Below are 26,056 nucleotides of genomic sequence, written 5' to 3' on the forward strand. Positions count from 1 at the left end.
TTGGCACAATGGAACACTTGGGTGGGAAATTTGAAGGTGGGCATGGGACCAAGCTGGTGTTTCCACACACCCCATGGTCCCTCATTTTAGCATTGCTGCAGGTCTTTCTGACCTGTTGTTGGACTTAGACAAGTGGATTTATGAGGGGAACATAATTGCACATGCTTGTTAGTGTGCATATCTAATATTGAATTTGTAAGTAGATGTTTCAATGGACAATAATAACATTTGATTCTTTTTTTGAAACTTAAATTAAAGTTTGCTACTAGTTAAATAGTTTGGACTTTGAATCTTAGAACATGCAAAGCAAAAAAATAAAAACCTTTAAAAGAAAATTAGGAAAATGAAATTAAGTAGATAAAACGGTACCATCGTTGTCGAACATTTACAAGTAGTATTCGACCCGATTAAATAAAATATGAATATTTTATATTCGAGTTTGGAACAATAAGATGGATTAATCTAACAAAAAATAAAACATTAAGGGAATTAAAAAAAAATTGATTAATTTCATTATCACAAAAAATAAAACAAATGCAGTGCTGCATGTCACTCCCTTCATTCAACTCTCTGTTTCCTTAACATCAATGGCTCTAAATAAATGGATACAAAAGAATGAACAGGATGTGACAGTACTTTTTAGCACTTATCCTAAATGCCAAAAACCCCATCATCTAAATTAAATATTCACATATCTATTTGTGCTTCCCCCAATAAGCTCATGTAGATTAGTTTGACTTATAATTTATGCACTTGCATTTTTTTTATTTAATTTTTCAATGATTTTTCATATTAAATAATTAACTTTTTTTTTTGGTTGTAGTGGGTGAAATTAAATATAAATGAGCTCTTTTATGAGTGGGAGTTTTAAGGTGGAGTAAAAATTGACTTAACCATTATAGAATTACCACCCTCCTTACATATTAACATTTTCTTTTAAATTTTTATTAATTAAATTTATTAAGGTCAATGAGTCTGTAACTATACTAACATTAATTTATTAAATTAGCTATAATAATATAAATAACTCTCGTACAATGGTCGGTTTTTTGAATTAATTATCTCACTTTTTATTATACTCAAACGAATTTTAAATCTTATTTTATATCATAACAAACCCTTAATTTTTATAAAATATTAATCAAATCTAATAACAATTGATATATATTTTATATCTACGTGACATATCATTTAAGTAAATTAACATGACAATTGACGTAATTATGTAATAATTATTGTGATTAAAAGCATCAACCGTGTTATATGTCACACAAAAAAAATATTGATTATTGGCAATTAATTTTTCATTTTAATTCATAGATTTTTTTGGTTATATTAAGTCTAAATTTTACCTCATGTGATAGCAAAAGGTGAGAAGAAAAGTATAGAACATAATTATTAGTTCATTACATAAGATAATTCTTTTTCTTTTCTCTCTCTCTTAACATCATTACTTATTATTAATATAAGTCGTGCAAGTTTTATGAAATAAAAACATTGCCCCAAAGGATATGAAAGGATGAATACAACTAGACATTCGACTTGATTTGACAGATGACCTTTGCATTCTAATTATTAGATTTAGATTTATAATATATGGTTTAAACGTTTTTTTCCATCAAAAGCAATAATTTTTTATTACTGTAGAAGTCGGTGTAATTAACTAAATGCATGCATGTATGGTGTGGGTTAATTATTATAATTCTGTAGATTAAAAATCACTGTCAAACTTAGGTCATGTATCAAGTGAATAGTAAATATTAATTGATATTAAATATGATAATGGTTTTTTTTACTGTTATAAATTTAATTAATTTATTAAAAATGGGTTTTTTTTAAAATAAGTTTAATAAGAAATTAACAGTTAAAATTTCTCAAGGAAAAATTATATAAAAATTGTCAGCATTAGGGAAAGGCACCAAGGGACCAAATCAGAAGTCTTAGGCAAAAGACCAATATCAGAGCAAATGCTGCAGGGTTTTTTTTTTTTTTTTTACAATTTACAGTGATTCTTTGCTGGTTTGACTATCTGGGGAAAAAAAAGGGGAAAATTATAGGGAAATGTGTAAAAATAAATAACAAATTAATGAACTTTGATAAGAAAAACTAATATATATTTGGGTCAAGGGATGAGTAAAAGAATCTGAAACTTAAATCAAAGTTGTTCATAGATACAGACAAGCACTAGGGCCAAGAACTAGAGCAATTAAAAGTTGTTCTAACAATGATTTTCTTCTGAATTTGGACCCTTCTTTAGCAACCAAAATAATTGTTTGTCCACCTTAAAAGCCTAACCCCTTCCCTCCAGTATCCTTTTCTCTGTAAAAGATGTTTGAATGGTGACAAAAAAGACCCCCCACCATAGGGTACATGACCTAAAATAAATGAATAAATAAATATATATATATATATATATATATATCTCTCTCTCTAAACCCCCTTACAAAATGCTTTTTGGGATAAATCTTTTGACTAATCAACTTTCTTTTTTTATTAGAAAAAATGGTCATAAAAATTGCTTCAACCTTACTTGTGAATTGTGCATATCTCCTCTATATGTCATGAAGCTACAACAAAGTGTGTGTGAAAACCTTGCTTGAAAGCGAGGTTTGGGCATATCTCTTTGGTAAGGGATGGATGAGATCAAAATCCCATTGATTATTATGATTGTATCAAAGTGGGATATTCATAAGTTTTGGTTTTATAACTTTGGGGTAATATGATTACTGTTGCTTTTGGATCATATATGCACTAGAAGAATGGCTTTGGTTTTCAAAAGGAAGAATCATTCGAGTTCTACTTTATTCTTTTGATCTTCACACACACAATGCATATAGATATTTTGGTGTATTTCTATATTGAAAAGATGGGGATGAGTTAGTTTTATCAGCAAATCTCATGATTACCATAATCAAATAGGCCAATTTGAGAGCTTTCTTCATGATTACAGTGCTTTCCAATCATTCGAACTGTAAATTTACTTAATAATGGAGGGTTCTACATTTTTTTCTGTTAAGAACTTCAGTTTTACCATCTGACCTCAATAGATTTTCCAGGCAGGTAGTGAGATTTAAGTATAATTTTATAAACTAAAACATCATAAAGTAAAACTTGCAAGCAAGAAGGTGGAGTAATCACCTAAACAACTACATCAAAGAAGAAAAAGAAAAAAAAAGGCTGTATATAAGTACTAAAAAAGTCCAAGATTCCCACTGTGATTGATTTTCTTTCAGTACACCTAAAGCCTAGGTTGAACCCACCAGTTCAATACTAAGACCAAAACACAGTAAATAGTCTGGTTTTAGGTACTAATCAGCACATCTAGCAGCTTTCATGGGGGAAGAACAAAACTTGTTACATAAGAGTAACTGTTGGGCAATATCTAGAGTGTGAGAGGACGCTTGGGGAAACTTATTGAAGGGAAAGAAACGGAAGACTTGAGGAAAGCAATGGCTATGATACTTGTACAGACTGAATATTACAGAGAGTATTGCAGCCTGGTTTTCTATGGACTGACAATTGTTTATCTGATGGCTTGGTGCAGCCAACCTAAGCCTGATCAGACATTCAGATGGGTAAAATAATAGTGGGATTTTGCCATTCCCCCATCCCTGATAGCAGCAAGAGCTTTATAACAAGCTTTTGTCACTTCACTTTTTCCATCTGTGTTGAACAGTAGAAAACATAGAACTGAAATATTTTAACTTCTTGTGTCATTAGGGAGTAAATCTAAACAAAGTGCTTATATGTAGTGGTTTGCTGATTTTACTAAAATCCTAGCCAACTTTCCTAGATATGGAAAATTAAAAAAACAAAGTGCTTAGTGTTTGCTAATTATAATTGTACTAAAAACTTAATTTAGGATAAGAGAAGATTACCCATTATTGAATAAAAACGAAAATTTATTAATATAACAGTTGTAGTTTGTGTGCACAAAAACTTGATGTGATAATAGTTTATGAATCTCTTTTTAAACACCTTTTGTAGGTTAAGTGGTATTGTCATTGTATTAAAGTAACAATAGACTACCATAAATACTCATTCAGTAGCATGGAGCTCCAATTTTTTTTTGACAAAATATTTATTTAGGGTTAAAGTTTGGTTATTGCCATACAACATGCTTCAATTCCAAAACATTTAAGGGTACAAACTCTATGATCACTCCCTAGACTTTCATTCTGATTAATCTCAATCAGAACTTTGTTTTAGGCAGATGATGTGACCCTAAAGAGCAATAGTTTTAATGACAAAGAAAACTTTGCAATTGTTCTCAAGCTAATCCAAGCATACCATGTGTTGTATGTGATAAGAGCTTGCTTTAGAAATTGCTATGGTTCATTAATGGAACAAATTCCTTGCCTTCTTCTCTTTAAAACAAAAGGGTAAAAGAAAGGCATTGAGCAAAGCAAGCAAGAAGCGAAAGCAAAGATATTTTTGTTGCATATTAAAAAAGTGTAGAAAGGGCTCAAAGTAGGACTGAGAGAGGATAGTGACATGCGTTCACAGCTGGTCGACAATTAAGTCGGGACCCAACATTGGGGTCTGATGGCTCTTAAATCAGGGACAAACAACTTAGCGCAGCGGTCTTTATGGCCTAAGACAAGCTCTGGAGGGTCCCCAACCCACCCCACCCCCCCAAACAGGACCCAGTGGCCCAGCACCCTTTTTGTTGGACAGTCGCTTCAAAACCCTTCGGGACACAAGGCTCTCTCCTTTGTTTCAGATAAGATTTTGATTTACGGTTGGTGTGGTGACAGCCAAATGTGAGTAATTGACCTGATAATGATATCTGATAAGCTTCAGTGGTTCAGCCATGTGTTGGACCCATGACCATGAGCCCTGCCAAGCCAAGTTAGGCTAACAAACAGGATTTAGTCTGGTTAGATAAGATATTAATCAGACCTCAACTAATCCCACTACCGACCTTTCCTGACATATATTTTTGTCTAGAAATTAAAAAAAAATTGGGAAGATAACAAAATCTACCTAAATATTTAGATTGATTAGGACACCATACATAGCATGAATGAGCCCAATTAGTTTATAGATGAAGGGAGTTGTTTGATCAAGTTTTAGTTTCCATATTGAATCAAATCTATCAAGTTCATAGCCAGATTCTTAGCCTAAAGCCAAAATTTCAAACTAAAACTATTAAAGTTGATTCTACATACCCCCAAACTGTTTCTGATTTGGAAGGTTTCCAACACCTTAAGACTTTTGGTGATGCATTCAGGATTAGCACATGCCATGAAAGAAGCTTGATGTCCTAACAATACCTAATTCACTGCTATATACATATGATTCACTGCAGGTAACTGATAAATCATATCAAAGACTTGGTTTTCTGCTAAACATAATTTGGAAGTTTTATCATCTTTAGAAAATATTATGAATATGATTTTGAATCTAGAAAAGTCTTTCTTAAGACCAGCAGCTGGTTTCCTGTGGAAGTGGAATTCTGCTGGCTAGCTGTCCAATAAAGCAAAATGTAGCTTGACCATGACCATTCTAAAGGGCAATGTGCATGGGAATAAAGAAATAGGTTTAACTTATTTTATTTACTTTTGAATGTCTGTGTATGTGTGAGAGAGAAAGAGCGAGAGAGGGAATTCTAATGTCATTCAAATGCTGCAGCCCAGCTGACATGAAAATCGAGGCCAGCATTTTGCTGTAAAGAACAATCCCAACCAAGATTCGAATTCTAAAAAACAATAAGCACAAAACCTGGATTCTTTTTTTCACTTTTGGGTACTATTCAATGACAGGAGACTCACACTTTTGTCCCCTTCTTCTCACAACAAAAACAATCTTCACCTAGACTTAAGACATTCCCAGTATCTTTTCCTTTTTCTGCATGCTTGCACACCAAATATTCTCTCTGCCTCTCCTGTTTCATAAGCCTCAGAGAGATTATGACAGAGAAAGACATCGAGAGAGAGCAAGAGAAACAAGGCTACAGCTTTAACTCAGTAGGGTTGTTTTCTTTCTAAAACAGTATGATGAATTTATTAGAAACATTTCCAAGCAAAAGAAAAAACCATCGTTTCTTTGCATTGCCTTTGTATGTTAACTGTACCAGCAATGTGAAACTATACCAAAATTTCAAGTATAAACAAAGGCAAAGTTTTGAATTCTTTGGAAAACCTTAATCTTCATCAGTGAGAATCTCTTTAACGATTCAGAAGGAACTGAAGATGCTCATGAATATTATATGTACTTCAAAAGCTGTATGAAACAAGGTCTCCCTCCAATGAGTCCTCTGCATTTTTTTCTGGTATCCTTCTAAACTGCTGCTGGCTTAGGTTGACTCTGCAATAAGAAATCTAGAGCTTGTAAGGCAATGCAAATGCTAAAGGCAAATTCTTCTGAATTTCTTCAGGAACATATAGATTTTGTTTTATTTTTTCTTACTTTAATCTTTATCTCTATTAGTTCTTGGATGGGTTGGCGACATACGGGACACCTCTTTGATCGAAGCCTCAATTGTTTAGCACATCCACTGCACATACACTGGTAAAGAAAAATTTGGATGTAATGCAGGAAGAGAAAGATGGAGTTTATTTGCATAGGAAAAATATGATAACACAATAGCCCTGGATAGGTTTAGTTAAAAACAGTCTACCTGCAGATTGTTCAGACCATTTCTTGAAATGGGGTGTCAAGATGTTGTTTTGGTTAAACAGCCTTGTAAAAAAGATTCTAATGCACTGAATGGTACAATCCAGAACCCTGGACTGTCTTTTCTCAAACACAACAGAACTAGGATTATCTTGATTGAGTCCAGTGCAAATAACAGTGAAACTGTAATGCTTCAGTGTCATGCAACCTAGATAAACACAATTCCCACCCGCTAAAACAAATGAAGAACATGTTTTCCTAGCCTGGTATGCAGTTAAATGAAACATTCCTTAACTGGTTTACACCAAGAAAGATGGAATGGTTTAAGATGGGGACTCTTACCATATGTCGACAAGGCAAAACAGCGGTATTGTTTGGCTCAGTCATGCAAATCACGCATGCTTTTCCTGACTCACTATCATCAAAACCTTGTTCACTAGAATTCTCAATTCCATAGATCTCACGGAGCTCGTATCGAATCCCTTCTATCCACAATATTTGCCTGATTACTTTCACCTGAAAATGGGCCTCATTGTTTTTCTTCAGGACAGCTTGAGTGATTTGTGCATGTGGGGACACGATTGGTGGAGGTTGATCCAGCCCTGCACCTGCTGAGAAAGATGGCAAACTTGCTTGTGCAGAGATAACGAGTGGGAAAATGTCTTCTTTCCTTGAGGGTTTTGAAAGAAGACCCAATTCAAAGAAACCAAGGTCAATTCCAGTTCCTGAGGGCTGACAGAATTTCTGAGCCAAGCCTTTCTGGAATGGAATTGTCTTAGGCATATATATTTCAGGATACAGTGGCATAAACGTGCAGTTGGGTCCTTCCTTGGCAAAGTAAAATATGGTGATACTGTCACCAAGACGAGAGGAAAACTGTTACATATTTGGAGTATTAACATGTCTAACAACAGATAAGTCTGAAGCTTAGGCAATGGAAAATTAACAAGCCTTTAGAACAAATCTTATAATCCCAGCAAAAGAGTAGAAAGATATGATTAAGAACAAACTCATATCTGTTTTATCCAAGTTCAATCATTCCTCAAACACTCTTGGTTTGAAAGCAGAAAATGAACCCAATTCAGACAGTTCAGTTCATTCCTGACGACTTAAATAGAAGTAGAAGTTGCTTAGCACTAATCCATCAGTGCAATATTAACAGTTTGCAGTCCAACAACTTGTAATACCAGTCCATCATAGGCACTTCATAGAAAGATTAAAGTTCACAACACAATCAAAAAAGGGGCAAAAATCACATGGAAAGAATAATTTGAAGAAGGCACTGGGTGTGCAGCCAACTGTACATATGATCTGTTCCGTTAGGCAGACAAGATTAATAACCAACTCAAAACTCAATGACAAATGGATGCAATTTAGCAAACATATAAATAGACTATATATACCGGGTAAATTTTCCCATAAATTTTTTCTGAGTATTACTGATAATCGTAAGTGAAAAACAACAAAAGGTAATCTTCTGACTCTTCTTCTAGTTATAAGAACATGGATCATATACTTGAAGCTTAGAAATCAGACAAGATATCATTTCAGTTCCTCATGTAATATCTCAATGATCTACAATACAACTAGTACCATATGCAATCTTCCCTGTAAAGGAAACTACAAGGTGTCCCTACAACATCAAGGTAGCCAGCTTCTTCGGCCATACCTTGCTTGGCCTTTAGGCTACAGATCAAATAATCATCTTCCTTGGCCCAAGTCCCACGAATTGTCACTCTCCCCCACCCCAACTCTAAGCTTTGCAAAGGGAATTAAGGGCACTTGAATTTAAACAAACATCATTCAAGCATATAAAGAAATTGTTATGCATAAATAGAAAAACTATCTAAGTGCTAAGACAAAAAAAAAAAACAAAAAATCACCTTCTATCAAGACAGCTCGGTTTTTTTTCCAGCTAATTAAGTCATCTCACGGGGTGCCCTGCAGTTCTCTTTGCCATAGAATGCTGTTTGTGCCTAACTCGTACATTAGTATGAACAATCAAAGGTGCATCCGCGTTGATACCTTTTTCGACAGATCTTAAAATATAAGATCGATACCTATCAAGTACAGTTTAATGTTCTTTACAGTGTCTCCCTTTCTTAAAGAAGCTTGAGAAGTGAAAAAGAGGGTTGGAATCATTATCATCAAAACAAGTATGTCACCTCTATGAATTCCTCACTTTCAAGGAAAAAAAACTTAGCATCATTCCCAGGGACAATATGATGAAACACTGGAACTGATAGAAACATAATTAATCTGCCAGAACACAATACACCAAATCCGTAAGGCATAAGAAACTCTAGAAGGAAATGAAATCATCTAAAACCTCATTGTTTCTTTTCTAACTTAACTTGTCAAAAACTTTGTTAAATAGTCAATCCTTAATGTATTCCTTTCCAACTGATTGCCGTTTAAATTTGTCTTTGCTCCCAATTTTCTAATCCTTGTTATTCAACTTGACATGACCTCCAACCCTCCAATATATTAACTCAATCCCTTGTGAAAGCAATGCTTTTGAATATGATCAGATTGAACTTCTAGACCACTTGCAACAAGACAGCATTAATTTGCTTGATCACCATAGCCAACATAAATTCATAAATCAAATGTAAATCAATGTATAGCACAAAGCAAACAGAAATCATGTAGAATCAAAATCCATATATATATATATATATATATTAAATATATATATAGATAAAACAGAAATCATCAACACCCCGTCAATGAAATCGAATATAGTTATCCAATGAATTATGAAGGCATACTTCCATACAGTATGGCAAAGCTGCAAAAGTTTTACCTGCCATCAACAAGAGCATCGAAAGTGAAAGAAACCAAGTGAGAATCCAGGCTGTTGTCATCAAGGAAAAGTCTTTATACTGTCTTGTGAATATTGACATCGTTCTTGATCTTCTTGGCACTTCGTGATCAACATAAGAGGTGGGCCCAAGGAAAAGAATGTTGGAGCCATCAGGTGAAGAAGAGAAGCAGGAGGAGGAGGAGGGTGGTAATGGTTTGGTGAACTGGATGAGGAGAAGGGTGGGTGCATTGGCTGCAAAACATAACTACTTGCGTGCGGTTGGCTTGACAAAGCAGCGGCAGAAGAAGGAGAAGAAGGAGTTGGATGGTGTGAGTAGAACCGCATTGAAGTTGGTATTGTAGTAGTTGAATTATTGTTAGTATCATTGGCGGCGGCTGCTCCTGTTGATGGAGAAGAAGACGAAGATGATGATGATGGAATAAGAGAAGGAATCCGGGTTTGGGTTTGACGGGTGACGGGTTCTTCTTAGTTTGCTTAAATCATGTCCCATGGCGGAGGAAGAGGGTTTTGGCTTGGTTGAGTTTCGAAGTTGTAAGACACGATTGAAGTGTTATATGGTATTCAGACTTGGGAGGAAGAATAATCAACGACCAAATCAAATCACTTTTCTTTATCTCTTTTATTTTCCCCTTTAAATTAAAATATTTATTTAAGTTTTATTTTTCCAGGAATAATTATTAATAAATAAATAAATAAATGAAAAGGGGAAAGGGTTGTGATTCGGGGGATTTGAGAGATTTGGTCAAGAGAGCAGACAAAGGGAAAGGAATGAAATAAATAAGGGAATTTCCATTAAAATTGTTGGACAATCAAAGTAATATATTCTTTTATCTATAATATATATATAAAATATTAATTAACAAAAATAGATGTATTTATTCATTATATATTATTTTAAATATTGATGAAATTATTTAATTTGTAAATAAAAAATCTAATGGTAAGTTTCATTAAACTTTTTTTCTTAATTCTAATAATATTAAATTATTGATAAATTAATATTATAAAATTCAATATATAATTAGATAATTAAAATATTATGGATCCTACATCAATAAGAAATGAAGTGAGTCTTAATTTTTATATGGATCTTCCATCACTTTTTTTCTAGAGTTTAATGCTATACGATATTGGATTTAAGTTTCGATCCGTGGCATTTAGTATCAAAATAAACTTGTAAACTTGAATCTTCACAGATGTGAGTAAACTCGAATCTTTACTAATAGATGTGAATAGACTCGGATCTTTACTAATGTGGTCCTCATGAAAGATACAATGAGCTAATTCTAACTAGCGTAATAGTTCCTCTATACAAAATTAGTTGCCTTGTAACATTTGATATCAAAGTAAGTCAAAATTTTCATAGATGTGACCAGACTTGGATCAAGTCTTCATTGATGTGGATACTTATCAAAGACACAAAGATCAAGGTAAACCTAAATTAATGTAAAAATCTCTATTTTTTATGATTAAAGAGCCACTACAATGAAAGATACAAAGTTGAAGTGGATTTAGACTAATGTAAGAGTCTCTCTATACGAGATTGGATTTAAATTTTGGTTTCTGACATTTGGTATCAAAATAAACTTGAATCTTTTAAGGATGTGAGTAGACTCCAATCGTCATTGATGTGGATCCCCATGAGAGATATAATTCTAACCAGCATAATAGCCCCTCTATACAAAATTAGGTTTAAGTTTTGCCTTGTAACATTTAATATCAAAGTAAGTCAAAATTTTCATAGATGTGACCAGACTTGGATCTTCACTGGTGTGGATCCTTATCAAAGATACAAAGATCAAGGTAAACCTAAATTAATGTAAAAATCCCTATCTTCTATGATTAAAGAGCCACTACAATGAAAGATACAAGGTTGAAGTGGATTTAGACTAATGTAAGAGTCTCTCTACATGAGATTGGATTTAAATTTTGGTTTTTGACGTTTGGTATCAAAATAAACCTGAATCCTTTAAAGATGTGAGTAGACTCCAATCGTCATTGATATGGATCTTCATGAAAGATATAAAGATTGAGATAAATCTGAACCAGTGTAAGAGTCTCTCTTTTTTACGATTAAAGAGTAAATGCAACTAGAGTGTTGCACAATTGAATGAGGTACCTAAATCAGTAGGTTTGGGTATATTCCTCTACTATCTCTTTTAAGTTGAGAATGTGGGTTTGTGATTCATAAGTTTATTTTAACTCTATTTTTAATGTTTAAGATCATAAAAGGTTGGGCTTAAGTTCTAACCTATGATACAAAATATTTAATTTTTTTAATTTATAATTATATAAGTATAAATATTAGTAAAATTTTTTATTAACAAAAAATAGATATAATTGTTCATCATATATATTTTTAAATTACTATTTTTTATATTTTTTATTATATATTAGTAAAATGTATCCTCTTTATAAATAAAAATTTTAATTTCAACTCTCATTAAAAATGATTTTTTAATTATTAAATAATTTTAAATAAAAATTATAAAATTTAATTGGGTTCAAACTTGACCTGTTGGGCTTCTACCGAATCCACCGAATCCGCTGAAGTCAGCCCAATATTCAATCAATACCAAGTCCGACCTCTCGTTCGCCATTTTTTTTTCTTTTTCTTTAATTCTTTAATTTTTAATTTTTGAAGCTTTAAAGTAACACATCCATGAAAACCATTCTCCCAAAATCCAGGTCTTGATATGAGAAATTGAGTAGTTTTAAGTATTAGATGTAACAAAACTGGCGGAAAATATAAGTAGCTGATACCATAAAACATCGGCAATGTCCCAACGATAAGACCGATCGACGAAGAATCCGGTGCGAGTGAACCTTGGCTACGAGGAGAATCAAGGGGAGGCCAAGCGGCTGCTACTCTTACGATTTTCAGGGTAAAGTGCGATTTTGATTTTTCTTGTTTTGCTCTTTTGGGATTAGTTTGTTGTACTATGTTAAATTTCGAGTGTTGGAAAAAGAAAAGCTAAATCACTTCAAATTTGTTGAAAATTTGCAATATTTTGCTCTTTGAACCTTTATTGCATCTTAGTAAACAAGAAATTATCTAATTTATTGAAAAAATGGATTTAATTGGGAATTTCAGTTGCATCAGAATGCTGTAGAAGGATAGCGTAATTATACCCCTTAAATTAAAAAAAGAAGAAGATTTGTTCGTTGGGATTATTTAATTTTCTTTTCTATACATTTGAATTTCACAAAATTGGAAAAATATGATCTTATCCTGCTTGAAAAATATTCCAGACGAATTTATTTTTGCTGATTTCTTGAACAAATGTTTAGTTCTTTAGGCTAAATGTACTTATTGATGATGTTGGGTGATTACAGAATTTATGTACAGTGAGAAATATAGTTTTTTCTTTTTCTTTTTAGTGAGAAATATTGCTGATTTTGCAAAATTTTTGTTTTTGGTTTTCTTGAAGAAAAAATTGGTTTTTAGCCTGAATATGGTTGTTTATGATCTGGGTTAATCTCAGATTTCCTGTATATTGTGGAATCGTAGGTGATTCAGCAGAGTGTTTATTGTTGATTTTCTTAAGAAAGTTTGGTTTTTTGGCTTTGAATATGGTTATTTATGATGTGGGTCAATAAAAGATTTTGTGTATGTTGTGGGAACTGTAGGTGATTATAAATGGGAGAGGCCGAGGACAGTGTGAAGCCAAAGAGAGTGGTTTTTGTGACTGTGGGAACAACATGTTTTGATGTGCTTGTTAAAGTGGTGGATTCTCAGAAAGTTAAGGATGAGTTGTTGAGAAGAGGATATACTCACCTTCTCATTCAAATGGGTCGAGGATCATATCTTCCTGAAAAGGTATATAAGAACTTTAGGTGACTAGTGGGTAGCTCTTCATTTTAACTTGTATAAGATAGTGATCAGTACTCTTTAATGGGAAAAAAAGAAGTGATTTTTGTAATTGCTTTGATCAAATTTGTGCTATGGGTGAGATTTAGGGATATGAGTTCAAAGGAGAGAATACATCTAGGGAAGTATCAAAATCTTCCAACAGGATTCTATGTTAAGGAATTCACACTTTTGTTGATAGGCCTGCTGGCAAATATGAATGGCTCAAAAATGTAATACTAAAAATGGAGTTTTACTTCTTTAGATATCCAAATTAATCAATGCAACTACTTTTTTCTGAACAGAAGATTGCTTTATCTTCTTGTATTCTTATTTGTGTGATTTTCCTGAGGCTTTTTTTTTTTTTTTAATGCAGTCTATTGGTGATGATGGATCTTTGGCTGTAGACTACTTCACATTTTCATCAAGCATTGCTGACCATCTGAGATCAGCATCTCTTGTAATCAGTCATGCAGGTGGCTCTTGATTTTTTTTTCTTTCACGCTGTTATTATCCTTCTTGGTCAAAAGTTGTATATCACTCTCATCTTTGTTTATTTTTACCGTAAATATTGAGCATGCTTCTTGGTTGTACAAGATCTGTAGAATTGTGTATTCCTTCAGCAAAAAGAATATCTGAGGATTTGGCATATTGCCAGGATCATATTATCATGTTCTTTGCATCGGCTAGATTGACCATGTATGGTTAATTGAGTTGGTGAACATATTTACTAGGATCTGATAATAGCCTAACTCCTTGAGAGAATTCAAGTAAATCTGTAAATACACTACCATCGAACCTGTTTGTCTCTCAGATTTGATCCAAAGATGCAACACACCATTGACATGGCACAATCTTGAATTTGTAACCTAAAGATTTGTTTCATTATTCTTAAATCCCATTTTTTGGTTGTCATTGAATAGTTCTGTGATAGTTGTATATATTTAATTCTATAACTTCTCAAAAAATTGATGAGGAACTGTTTCCAACTGTTGTGTAGGTTCTGGGAGCATATTTGAGACCCTGCGGCTTGGCAAACCTCTAATTGTGGTGGTCAATGAAGATTTGATGGATAATCATCAGAGTGAACTAGCAGAAGAACTGGCAGAGAGAAAACATTTATATTGTGCTCGTCCTCAGACACTTCATCAAACTATAGCCAGTATGGATTTGGAGTCTCTCCTTCCATACTCTCCAGGAGATGCCACACCAGTGGCCAAACTCATAAATAGGTTTCTTGGTTTTCCAGAAGATTGATGAGAGTGTATAGAATAAAACTTTCATTCAGAAAGTTAGCAAGCCTAGGGGAAACTTCTTGTCTGTACTTTATGTTCCAAAAAATGCAGTAATAGGCATTTGGATGTTCCATTGAATATATCCAATGGGCTTTAACTGAATATTTATATTGCAAATTGTTTCCCCTGGCAGAATAGTGCCTCTTGAGTTTGCATAGATGTCATATATTCTTACAAATTGTCAGCCGCGTGACAGATAGTCTAGAAACATGTACTGTTATATTAACCTTTGGAAAGTGGAAATCTTCTGGCCTTTTGTGTTAAAAGGTAGTGGTTTTGGTTGATGTCATGGTTTGGCTTTGGCTTAACAGCAGGTGATAATTAGTGTATGAATAAGTCGTGTCCTTCGTTCGTCAGGTATAGCACAGTGCAAATGCATGAAAAGTGCGATACATCTGCAAATGTTTGATCATAATTAGTAAGTAGTTACTATTTGATTGTATTTGTCAGTGAAACAGTTGATGCAAAAATCAAGCAAGGGTCACATGATTTGCAGGGTTTGACGTCATTCACATCTGAAAGAGAGCTTTAGGTTGAGCTTGCAATGCTGTAGTATCTTGTTTTCATTAGTCTGGACTTGGTCCTACTTGAAATTTGATTCTTTCCAGCAGCGGCTATTAGTACGAAAACGTGGCAGCCACATGACTTCTGTTACTTTTCGATGACGATGACCATCTCTCTGACTCAAGAGAGGAAGGACTCAGGTCAGAGAGAGAGATAACAGGGCCTACCATTGCAGATAGTGATTTTCTTCTGTTTATAGTGATATTTCCTGATTTTTGCATGGCAAGGTTGGTGCTTGAACCATTGCTTGTATCATCAAGGTTTCCATCCATGGCTAGAACTTTACACAAGAACCAAAGCAGGATTATTCTACAGGATAATTAACGTTTGAAACATTTTCAAAAGTATTTTTCCCCACAGGACCCGCTGATTTCGGAGCTTATGTTGGAAATTTTAACTGCTGTTTTGTCCCATGCGACAATAATTATGGAATTTGAGTAATGCAAACTGGATTCTGTTATCTGATGACCCTTCTCTTCTGTGCTTATGGGATAATCCAGAGTCCTTTTCAGGACAATGCTGAATTGGCATTGGAGACTCTGAAAGTCAAGCAAGTAGATGAGCTGTTGCATGGTAATCTTAGCATTTCACATGCAAAACATACGAAATAATATCCATTTAAGAACTGTTTAAGATAGTCACGTATGTCATGATTATTCAATACTAACTTTCAGTACCACATAATGCATGTAGAGAATTGAGATTGAAATCATGAACCTGTGGAAGCTAGAGAACTCTCGTGATTGACACCGAGCCTCCATAGTTTACTATAATCCTTCATCTCATGTCTACAAATTATAGTTTTTTTTCCCTGGACTGTTCGATGATGGAATCCTGGTTTCTCTGAATTCTATGCAGCCATTGCGGATTTGGTTCGGTGTTTTTGTGTGCTCTGGGGAGCAGCACATGTGAGTCTGTGACAAGTCCATCAAAGAGAAAATCTCACTCTCTCTCTCTCTTTCCTCTTCTCTAGGCAATAAGGTTTACTGTATTAGACAAAAACAATTTGGGAACTTGCTATTATCTATGTTTTTTGTATCAACTTCCTTCTACAGTTCCCCAGGATAAAAAAAAAACCCTATGACCAAGATGGCCAACACTTCCATTTCAGATTCCTAGTAAGAAGTTTGCTGAGCTCTGTCCACTCTGACTGGACCATTCTGGTAAGACAGCTCAGTTAATTTTCCTACCCATGGGTCAGGCTACAATTTGATTGGTGGTGGTGATAAACTCCACCCTATCCTCTCTATCCTTCTTGAGGGACAACAAGTCATTTTCCAAACTTATCATAAACCACCCAAAGATTAGAATTGATACAATTTTTGCACATTATACACTCATGGTATTTTTTTGGTCTGCAGGGTAAATGAGAATAGAAATTCGTTGTACTCCTTTAGTGCCGAACTTGGTGTTTACAGGTAAGCAAGATTTATGTATTAAAACTTTTATTTGATAACGTAAATATAGATACGCGACGTAAAAATATGAAAAGGAATATCAAATAAAAGTAGAAGATATTTATTTGTTAAATATAATATTTTGTTTGAACTGGGATTTAAGTGCTGGAAATGGATCCATTATTCAAACTTTTATGTGAGTTTTGTTCTTATATTTTGTGACTTGGAAGGTTCATCCGGGAAAGCGTTGTGTGGGTCCTGAGATAAGGACATGGATGACACAAATTGAGCAAAATACAGGTCGATTATTAGCAAATGATTTGGATATAAGTAATTGATGTGAAATGGTGGCAAAAGCTTCCAATCTTTTCTGATACAAGGACAACGACCATTCGTTAGAAAATTACAAACGAATGGACGAATGAAGTACATAAGACACTTGGTTTATCACGAGGGACAGACAGAAGGGAGCTAGTTTTCTTTTGTGGCCATACAGGTAAAGTGCCCTCCTAGGAAGGAAACTCAACCTCCCCACCCCTACACATTTCTTCTCCAAAACCTTACCTTACCCTTCCTACCTCTCTCTCTCGCTTCATCTTCCTCTTTCCTTTTCATCATTCAACTTTTTTTGTTGTTTGCTACATTGCTTTTTCTGTCCATGGAAGATAGCAACATTGCTGCTACACCACCTGCAACGCCACCAGGGCCTAGTATTGCTAAAAACCATACTCATCACAATCACCATCGTTTCCATTCTAAATCACAAAACCATCAACATGGCACCAACCTTTCCTTAAACTTCATCGTTATAATCATCATATCCATCATCTCAATCATTGTAGTTTTTGCAATATTTCTAATCATAGCAATGCTCCGGAGACTTAAGTCTGTCAGAAAACTTGGGAGTTGCAAAGAAAGTGGCAGCCTCAACAACGCAAGCAGGAGGTTCATTGCTCATAATTCTATAGACTTCAATTCTAGTCCAGGTAAGTATCCATTTTCGAAACATGATTTTTCATATTCAACACTCATAGTACAGTTCATTAGTACCATCTCTTAGAAAACTGAACATGGTTCTTTACCTGTCATCTCACTTTAAAGTTTTCAAACGGGTTTTTCTGTTCTTCCTATGAATGAAAATAGATAAAATTGTTGAACATACCCTTAAGGTGATTTGGTATATTGAAATGGATTTTATAACAACCTTTGGACTCAAACTTGGCATCTGTAACATCATTAGCAGATCTTTTTCCTGTTCTTATCCTTCTACTTCTTCTAATTATTATTATTATGATTATTTTTTGCTTATTGTGGAATTTATATAAACTTTGATCTTTTTGGATGCCTGAAACTGGAGCAGATGTGAAGGCAAGGTGTCTATATGGAGAAAATATAGGGCATACGCCTCCAAGTAGATATAGAGGGGTCCAGGTTTTCACATACAAAGAGCTGGAATTGGCAACTGATAACTTCAGTGAGGCAAATGTTATAGGCAGTGGAGGGTTTGGTGTGGTGTATAAAGGAACCCTTGCTAATGGTACTGTGGCAGCAATTAAGAGGCTGCAGAGAGATGGAAAGCGAGAGGAGCATGCTTTCAGGATGGAGGTGAATGATTTCATTTATTAGCATTGTTCCCAGCTTGTTTCCTTTCATTGGTGTCTTTCTGGTTTTCTGTTTTTTCTTGTTTATAGTTTTCTGCTTTGAGTCAGTTCTAATGATGCAGCCTTGAAAAAAGCTTATTGTTTCTGGTTTTTAAAGTCAACACATTTAATTCTTAAGTTAAATTTCAGATATCTAAGCATAAAGTCAACACTCTTATACTGTCATATGCATAGAAATTTTCAGCCATCTTTCATTAAAATGCTCAAACTTGCAAGTTCTATTCAATCCTTGCACATGGGTTGAAATATAGTATCACACTTTTTCTGCAGGTGGATCTACTAAGCCGCTTCAACTCTCCTTACTTAGTGGAGCTACTAGGCTACTGTGCTGACCAGCACCATAGGCTTCTAATATTTCAATTCATGCCCAATGGTACCCTCCAACAGCATCTTCATCATCCCAGCAGTCAATATAGGCCATTGGATTGGGGAACCCGGTTAAGGATAGCCCTTGACTGTGCTAGGGCCCTTGAGTTCCTCCATGAGCATGCTGTGCCTACTGTTATCCACCGTGGCTTTAAGTGCACCAATATATTACTAGATCAGAACCTCCGAGCCAAGGTGTCTGATTTCGGGTTGGCCAAAATGGGCTCAGACAAGACCAACAGTCAGATTTCGACACGTGTGTTGGGGACCACTGGATATCTAGCTCCAGAGTGAGTGCTCCATCATGTGTCATGCTTATGCATCTCTATTTCATTATCAGATTATTACTGCCATACTGATGAAGATACAATCTTATGCACAACTTTGCACATGGGCATCTACCAAGGTCCTTGTTAGGCAGCTGTCATTTTCTTATTTAATGAAGATTGTTTAGGGAAGAGAAAAAACCCATACCCTTAGACCAGTTAAATGACTTTCCAGGAACAATATTCAAAATCCAAAACGTTCATAAGATTTTGGTTGTATTGGCAATACTTAACTGCATTCAATTCTAGTGAAAAATGTATAGCATTGGCAAGAATAACTAAGCTGTTTCATGAGTTTTTGCGCTGCAGATATGCCTCAACAGGCAAACTTACCACAAAATCAGATGTGTACAGCTATGGTGTGGTGCTTTTACAGCTTTTGACAGGCCGTGTGCCAGTTGATATCAAGAGGCCTCCTGGAGAACATGTCCTTGTTTCATGGGTTAGTGGCCAAAAGCCATCATTCTCTTTCCTAGATTCCAGAAGTAAGCTATACAGGCAGTAATAAAGCTTTGATCTTATTAACATCTTAAGAGCTTTAGGAAAAAGCTTAACCATGTTACTTCTTTCAAATTGAATTTATAACTGCAATGTTCAGAGACAACTAGAGGCACTACATAATTGGTTTTATGAATATTACCACAGTCAATAAAATTGACTTGATCCCTCTGATTTCAATGTCATGAATAGGTTAAAGATTGTTAAATAATGTTCCAAAGTTTGATAATTTAACAGGCACTTCCGAGGTTAACTAACAGAGATAAAGTAGCTGAAATGGTTGATCCAGCTATACAAGGACAGTATTCAAAGAAGGATCTAATTCAGGTGAAGTTTGCTTCTATGAAATTAGTCTTGTGCTTGTCACATTTATCAAATGAACAGCCTCACCGGGCTGGTGACTAACCTTGTATTTATCTCCCCATATTTTGTTCCTCAGGTAGCTGCTATTGCTGCAATGTGTGTGCAACCAGAAGCTGATTATCGACCTTTAATGGTAGATGTTGTACAGTCAATGATCCCTTTAGTTAAAAATTGCAATTCCATTAATTCCCTTGGTCCCTCTAGATTTTATCGTCAAACCTCTACTCCCAAGTATTAGTGCCTTTGAGACTCGAAGAATCAAATAATTTTTTGCCTGTTCTTCTGGTTGCATAAAGAAGCAAAAGCATCGACAACGTACTAAACAGCCTTAGCAACTGCAGTTGCTTTCAGTTCTTGGAGCCTTCATTGAAGCTTGCCTAAGAAGTAGAAGCATGTCACATCAGGTGATACTTCTGCACTCGAATCAGAAGGAAGTGATTTTCCAATGAGCCATAGACAAGCTTCTTTACATTCATATTCTTGTAGACCGATATAAAATTTGTTATAAAAAAGGATTAATAAAGGAAATATTATTTTCTTTTTCAGAAATGAAAATTTTGCCTTGCAATTTTGTAACTGTTTATAATTTCTTAAGGTGCAAGTAGATTTGAATGGAAAATTTCTGGTATTCAAGAGTATCAGCATTCTGCAATTGAAAAAAAGGGCAGGGAACTTTGGGAGTCGTGACATGGACTTTAGAATCAACCTAGCTTGATCAATGCCTATATCACTAGGTTGATCAATGCCTTGTTGGCTCCACATGAAAGCTGGAATCTTCGGACAGTACACTTTGTCTGATGCTGTGCAACTACTTGTATGTCTTTTTTGTTCTTCTGGATATAAGGGCCAGAGAGAATTACTTCTTCTAATCCTAGATATGCCCAGTGGAGGTATAGGAATATGAATTCCATCTTCCTTCATGAAAGGAGAAACCCAAAGAAAAGAGAAAAAAAAGGTTGGCAGGAGCAGAACTTAGCAGTTCTTTAACAAAGTGAGAATGTCAGATTGGTTAAGAGAATGTTGCTATAAGATCTTTTATGTTTAAAGCTATGAAGCTACTAAAAAAGCCAATAAAGTGGGAATCTATAGGCCCCCAGAAGACTCATGGGGAAGAGACAAATTATTGTTAGTGGCAGCAAGGCAGATAGCAGAAAGATAGAGACCTGTTATTGATATTCAATCCAGTGCTGTTGGTGAATCAAGGGCCGTAACATGTGGAAAAGCATAAGACCTGAGACAGCCCAAAGAGGGATTTTACCAAAAACATATCAGTAATTTTCATGGTGAGGTACAGCTTACAAGACATGAAGCAACAAAAATACAAGTGTCACAAAATTAATAGCATGGCAGGCCAAAACCTAGGCTAGATGTTCCTATGAGACTAAGGCAGTGGGATGGGCTTGCAATCTTACAAGGTTTTCTAATATTCTTGTTGCTCCATCATTTTCACTCTTATCTGGAATTTGGACAGAGTACCAACAGGAAGCTTCATTGAAAGAAAGTGCCAAGATTTTATGTTGTCACAACAGAACAGTAAACAGAACAATTCACGATTTCTCTGGACTTAGAAATCGTGGGGTTTTGTTTTAGCCCATCCTGCTAATGACAAACCTGGCACATGGCAAGAAAACCTTCGAAAAGAATTCATTCTTTTATACAGAAAGATGAGAGAGAATTGGGTGAAACATAGTTTGGTAGCCACTAGGCACTAACCAACAGGAAGTTGTTGGGGAATTGTTCTCATGAGATTTTCCTCTCTTATTGTTTCTTTTTAAAGAAAGGAAACAAACCATCTTTAGTATTTAATACATCATGTTGGGTTTCTCCAAGGCTATCCACTGATCTAATCTTGGCTCTGAAGGATGGAAACAGGTAGCCCAGGCTATCAACCTTAACGTCTGAAAGCAAAATGTGAAGAATGACAAAGAACAGCTGCAAAAGATATTATCTAGTTGTTCCATTTCAAACATAAGCCGATTAACATTTGGGATACAGAACATTAAGCAGGTGATTGGCACTCGGCAAAACTTTGGAACACTTCTATAAGAATCGTGGTCGCCAAAAACAATCACATTTCTTAGAATTTGTCAATTAATCACAGTGAAGTTTCATAGTTAGAATCTCCGATAAAAACACAATATAAAAATCATTGAGGGTAGAGTAGCAGCAGGAAGTAACACTCTTCTTGCTTTGGTTTTACATCAAATGAATCAACTTATGATGCATGTTCTGCTTAAAAGAATAAATACCAGTGAAAATATCACTGCCTTTCATTCTGAAACTCTTCATTACTTGAGAACAAAGGTCAACAGATGAAAATTACATCCTGTTTCAAAACAATATAGACATGCTACAAATTTACACTCTTAACCGGCTGAATTTCTAACCTCTGCAAAAGATTACAAAAAATTCAGGATTTGTAAGCAATATAAACTTCAGCTTCTCCACATCCGGCAAAGTACCTATCTGATAGAAGCTCAACAATCATCAAGCGTTTGCACCTCTCCAGGCTTGCAAGTCAGAGATTGGTTTAAGTAGCAAATGGGAGTTCAAGTTTCAACCCCTTCCTTCGAATTCTTAGTTGCAGCTACTGGTTCTGCAGCAGCACTGGTTCCTCCTCCCTCCTTACCCTCTGATTTAGTGTTCTTTTTACTAATTTTACCAGCATACCTGGCAAAAGCAGCAGTCAGAGCTAATTTAACATTCATTTCAGGTTCCTTTTTCCTACGCTTGCTAGTATCTTCAGTATCCTTCTCTGCTTCTGTGACTTCACTTGCTGAGCATGGTTCAGCATCTTTGGGGACTGGAGTTTCTGGAACAGGAGGGTTGCTGGAGATTACACGCCTGAATGGTTCATGAAAAGTGTCATACAAGCGTTTTACCTGATCCATCAAGAATTCAGAAACAACATTAAACAGAACCCATAAAATAAAGACAATATTTTTATGCAGTAATTTGGGTCAACAAAAAGAACCACCAATAAAATGGCTTCTCAAAATATAAAAACTTAGAATACTTTTACCTTCCGCTCTCCTATGCCAGGACATCGAGCCAGATCTTCCATTGATGCATCCATGATACTAGACAGAGTCTGCCAAAACATGATAATCAGGACAGATAAACCAACAAATAAACTGACATTTTAGGCGTGAAACAACAGACGCACCCCGAATGTAGAACCAAGAGTGACCACATCAGTCTTGTTAACATGTCGAATGGTTGTAAGAGCATGATTTAGCTACAATCACAAGAAAACTAATCTCAGCTTAAAAATTGCATCATATTGCACCTTGCAAATTAGTCTAGAAAAAACTATAATGGTCTGTAAGCACATTTATTCAGAGACCAAGCTTCAAAAGAAGAGAAAAAATGATACCCTCGATAAATAGTCTGTATCCATTTGGCCTTGAATGAGGTCTGCAGGTTTGTTTTCATATACTTTTATGGTCTCCAAGTAGCGACCACATTCCTCCAAGCTACACCAAACAGTAGCAAGAAAGTTCTGTCAAGAAAACCATATTGAGGCAAGTTTTCTGTCCATCTTTTCCAATAAATTCATCTGTAACAGTATTCCAACTCAATAGAAAAAAGTGCATAGTAGAGACTAAATAAAAGGTTAAAAAAGTAAAGCAACTCATCTTTGGACATAAATGCTACAGAAAGGTTATAACAAGGGTAAAACTTGCAATGATTAGAAAATATTATATTGCCATTTAGATTCACAAACAAAGTTTAGCATTTATTCTTTCAAGCATCAAAAGATCTTCACCATACCTCCAACCACATAAGAGAGTACAATCATGAAGCAGAGCTGTTTTAGTAACTTCGAGCAAAGGCTTAACAACATCCTCCTGCAATAAAAGACAACTCTGAACAATAAGCAACAAGGTATCATGTTTTGTTTGTTTGGGGAAGATGGCTGGGGCAAGTAACAAATGAGTAATTGTTACTTTGTCACACAAAGGAATATTGTCAGCCTGCACCCTTTTTCTTTCTTTTGAATCCTTAAATTATAGGAAACAATCAAAAAGATATAAGAAGATCATCACAAGGAAGGGAGGTTTACCACATCAACATGACACAACACAACACGAAGCTTGAAGTTTTTCTGTAGTTCCCTGATACGGTAGTATAGATAGTCCGGATGCAGCAAATGATATCGAAGACTGCATCAAGGAATGAACTCAATGAGCTGGACTCATAAGAGCACATTTCAACAGAAGAAAGAAACTAATAGACCTACCAAACAAGTCATTGAACATAGAAGAATAGCCCAAAACATCTTTCACTAAAAAATATATAACTACTTTTGTCTCTTAAAACCTACAGTTTCTTTTTAAAAAAAAAAAATTGATAGAAAAACCTATAGTTTTTCAAATATACGAAGAGCTGGGAAGAGCATGGAATCTTATCTAAAATCTCCAACTGCTTTTTAATCATTTTTATTTTGATTTATTAAGTTGCTCCTCATTGACCTTTAGAAGGTTGCATAAAAATAGAAATCTTATGCATGATAACATACTACGATGCAAAGAACACTTGCTCTCCACCTTTAGAGGCACATAAAACTGTTATATTAATCTACTAAGCCATACGGTAGTAGTTCTAACCTTAAATAGAGAGCACATGAGTTCTGACCAAGCATGTAGTCACAAACAATATCCGCGAAAGCCCATCTCACATTCCTGATATGTTTGAGCAAGGGATTACCCTTCTGCATGAGGTGAAAATACATCCACGTTTAGGCTACTCAACTGAAGGTAGACGAAAAGAATCAAAGTTATATTTGTTAAAACGATTCACTATATCTGTCCTATGATACAGCTTTTGAATGAAGCTAGATTCTTCCTCAGGAGGTTTAGGATTATAAGTTGCTTTGCATTGCAGTTCAGGACAATCTTAACAGTTCACATATTTTTAATTTTAAATGTTGATAATGAATTGAAAACTTTAAAAAATAAAAGAAAGATCTATTACAATGAAACAGCGGAGACAGATAATAACAAAAACAAGTGAGAAATAACTTCTCCAAAGTAAACCATATTGCCTAGCAATGGTTTTCACACCAAAACAAGGGGATGGTTGATGATTAACTGACAATGAACTCATCAAAAGATAAACAAAAAAGAAAAAAGGTAAAACAAAACAATAGCTATTGATTTCAATGCCATACGCCAAAATTATATAGCATCACCTGCCTATGGCTAACGAGGATAGCATTGCGACTCTGAGCAGAATTCGATGATGATGAAGCAGCAGCAGGGAAAGCTGAGGCAGAGGCGGCAGCAGCAGCAGAAGAAGAAGGCACATTGGCTTCACCAACTGGTCTAAAATTAACCAAAGTTGCAAACAAAAATCATAAGCTATTTGAATTGAAAGAACAAACTTTTATGAATTGTATCTAGTTTCCTAATCAAGACAAACTCAAACAAACTAAACCAAAACAGAAAAACATGAACCTTTAATCAAAAGAATTAAATTAAAAAAAAAACCATTTCAATTCAAAAAACCAACTTTTATTCATGGAAGACTCAAATAAGTTAAACCAAACATGGCGAAAAAAAGGAAACTTGAACAAAAGGGTTCAACCAAAAATAAATAAATTAAAAACCCGGAAAAATACAGCCAATTTCGATTTAAAGAACAAAAGTTTTAAGCACAAACTCAACTAAACTAAACCAAAACTGAAACAAAAACGAGAGTGGAACTAGACCAAAGGGTTAAGTTAAAATCAAGAAACAAGAAATTACCTTGGGGTGGAAACGGCGGAGCTGCTGGGGGCAGGAGGAGCCGGAGGAGGAGAGTAAAACTCAGAGGATTTAATGAAATTGAAGGCTTGGGAAAACGATTGAGAAGGAGTGAAAAGAGAAGGTGGGGTTGATTTTATTTGAGAGCTTTCTATTACTTCTTTATATGATGGGATTCCTATTACTATTGGTGTTTTCCTCTTGTTTTGGTCTTCTTCTCTGTGATTTTCTCCTTCTTTCTCCATCTCCTTCTTCCACTTTCCCCTGCCGGATTGTTGATTCAAAGAGTAAGTGAAAAACAGAACACAGTTCTTTCAGGTTGCCAGGCCTTAAGTCCAACTCCTGTAAGTTTTCATAATCCAATTTGTTTGGGCTGGTCCGGAAAACAGATTGGAAGCTTGACCTGGCCCAAAAAGGAAGCTCTTCAATCCAAACCATATTTAGGGTACTTGACAATTTTGAATACAACATGTTAATATGATATGGTAAAATACAAAGTTAAGTGAGTTTGGATTTAATGTTATCGTATTTCGTGTCTTAAATG

General features: G+C 35.0%; 4 protein-coding genes across 4 annotated transcripts; 2 read left to right on the forward strand and 2 right to left on the reverse strand.

Moving 5' to 3' along the window:
* Positions 1-5,572: 5,572 nt before the first annotated feature.
* LOC110415468 (putative E3 ubiquitin-protein ligase LUL4) lies at positions 5,573-12,045 on the reverse strand. The gene is given in 6 exon segments (XM_089783440.1): positions 5,573-6,309; positions 6,412-6,510; positions 6,961-7,471; positions 9,425-9,548; positions 9,551-9,647; positions 11,956-12,045. Coding segments are annotated over 6 exon segments (948 nt in total). The 3' UTR covers positions 5,573-6,282.
* A 28-nt stretch (positions 12,046-12,073) lies between these two features.
* Positions 12,074-14,879, forward strand: LOC110415344 (glycosyltransferase family protein 28). The gene is made up of 4 exons (XM_021426967.2): positions 12,074-12,330; positions 13,076-13,265; positions 13,672-13,771; positions 14,296-14,879. Exons 2-4 carry the CDS (start codon positions 13,086-13,088, stop codon positions 14,550-14,552), a joined length of 537 nt encoding a protein of 178 aa, XP_021282642.1. The 5' UTR covers positions 12,074-12,330; positions 13,076-13,085; the 3' UTR covers positions 14,553-14,879.
* A 2,153-nt stretch (positions 14,880-17,032) lies between these two features.
* LOC110415415 (Protein kinase superfamily protein) lies at positions 17,033-20,320 on the forward strand. The gene is made up of 6 exons (XM_021427063.2): positions 17,033-17,537; positions 17,912-18,156; positions 18,483-18,868; positions 19,214-19,346; positions 19,640-19,729; positions 19,842-20,320. The coding sequence occupies exons 1-6, from the start codon at positions 17,210-17,212 to the stop codon at positions 20,001-20,003; spliced, it is 1,344 nt and encodes a 447-aa protein (XP_021282738.1). The 5' UTR covers positions 17,033-17,209; the 3' UTR covers positions 20,004-20,320.
* Positions 20,321-22,029: 1,709 nt separating this feature from the next.
* ERCC1 (nucleotide repair protein) lies at positions 22,030-25,808 on the reverse strand. The gene is made up of 9 exons (XM_021426955.1): positions 25,516-25,808; positions 24,960-25,092; positions 24,376-24,479; positions 23,832-23,931; positions 23,540-23,616; positions 23,142-23,241; positions 22,932-23,003; positions 22,788-22,856; positions 22,030-22,647 (listed from the first exon to the last, which is right to left on the reverse strand). Exons 1-9 carry the CDS (start codon positions 25,755-25,757, stop codon positions 22,315-22,317), a joined length of 1,230 nt encoding a protein of 409 aa, XP_021282630.1. The 5' UTR covers positions 25,758-25,808; the 3' UTR covers positions 22,030-22,314.
* Positions 25,809-26,056: the final 248 nt, after the last annotated feature.

The sequence above is a fragment of the Theobroma umbraticum genome, unplaced genomic scaffold, assembly GCF_002168275.2.
Source record: "Theobroma umbraticum cultivar Fairchild unplaced genomic scaffold, ASM216827v3 scaffold_147.0, whole genome shotgun sequence".
In the NCBI taxonomy this organism is placed as follows: domain Eukaryota; kingdom Viridiplantae; phylum Streptophyta; class Magnoliopsida; order Malvales; family Malvaceae; genus Theobroma; species Theobroma umbraticum.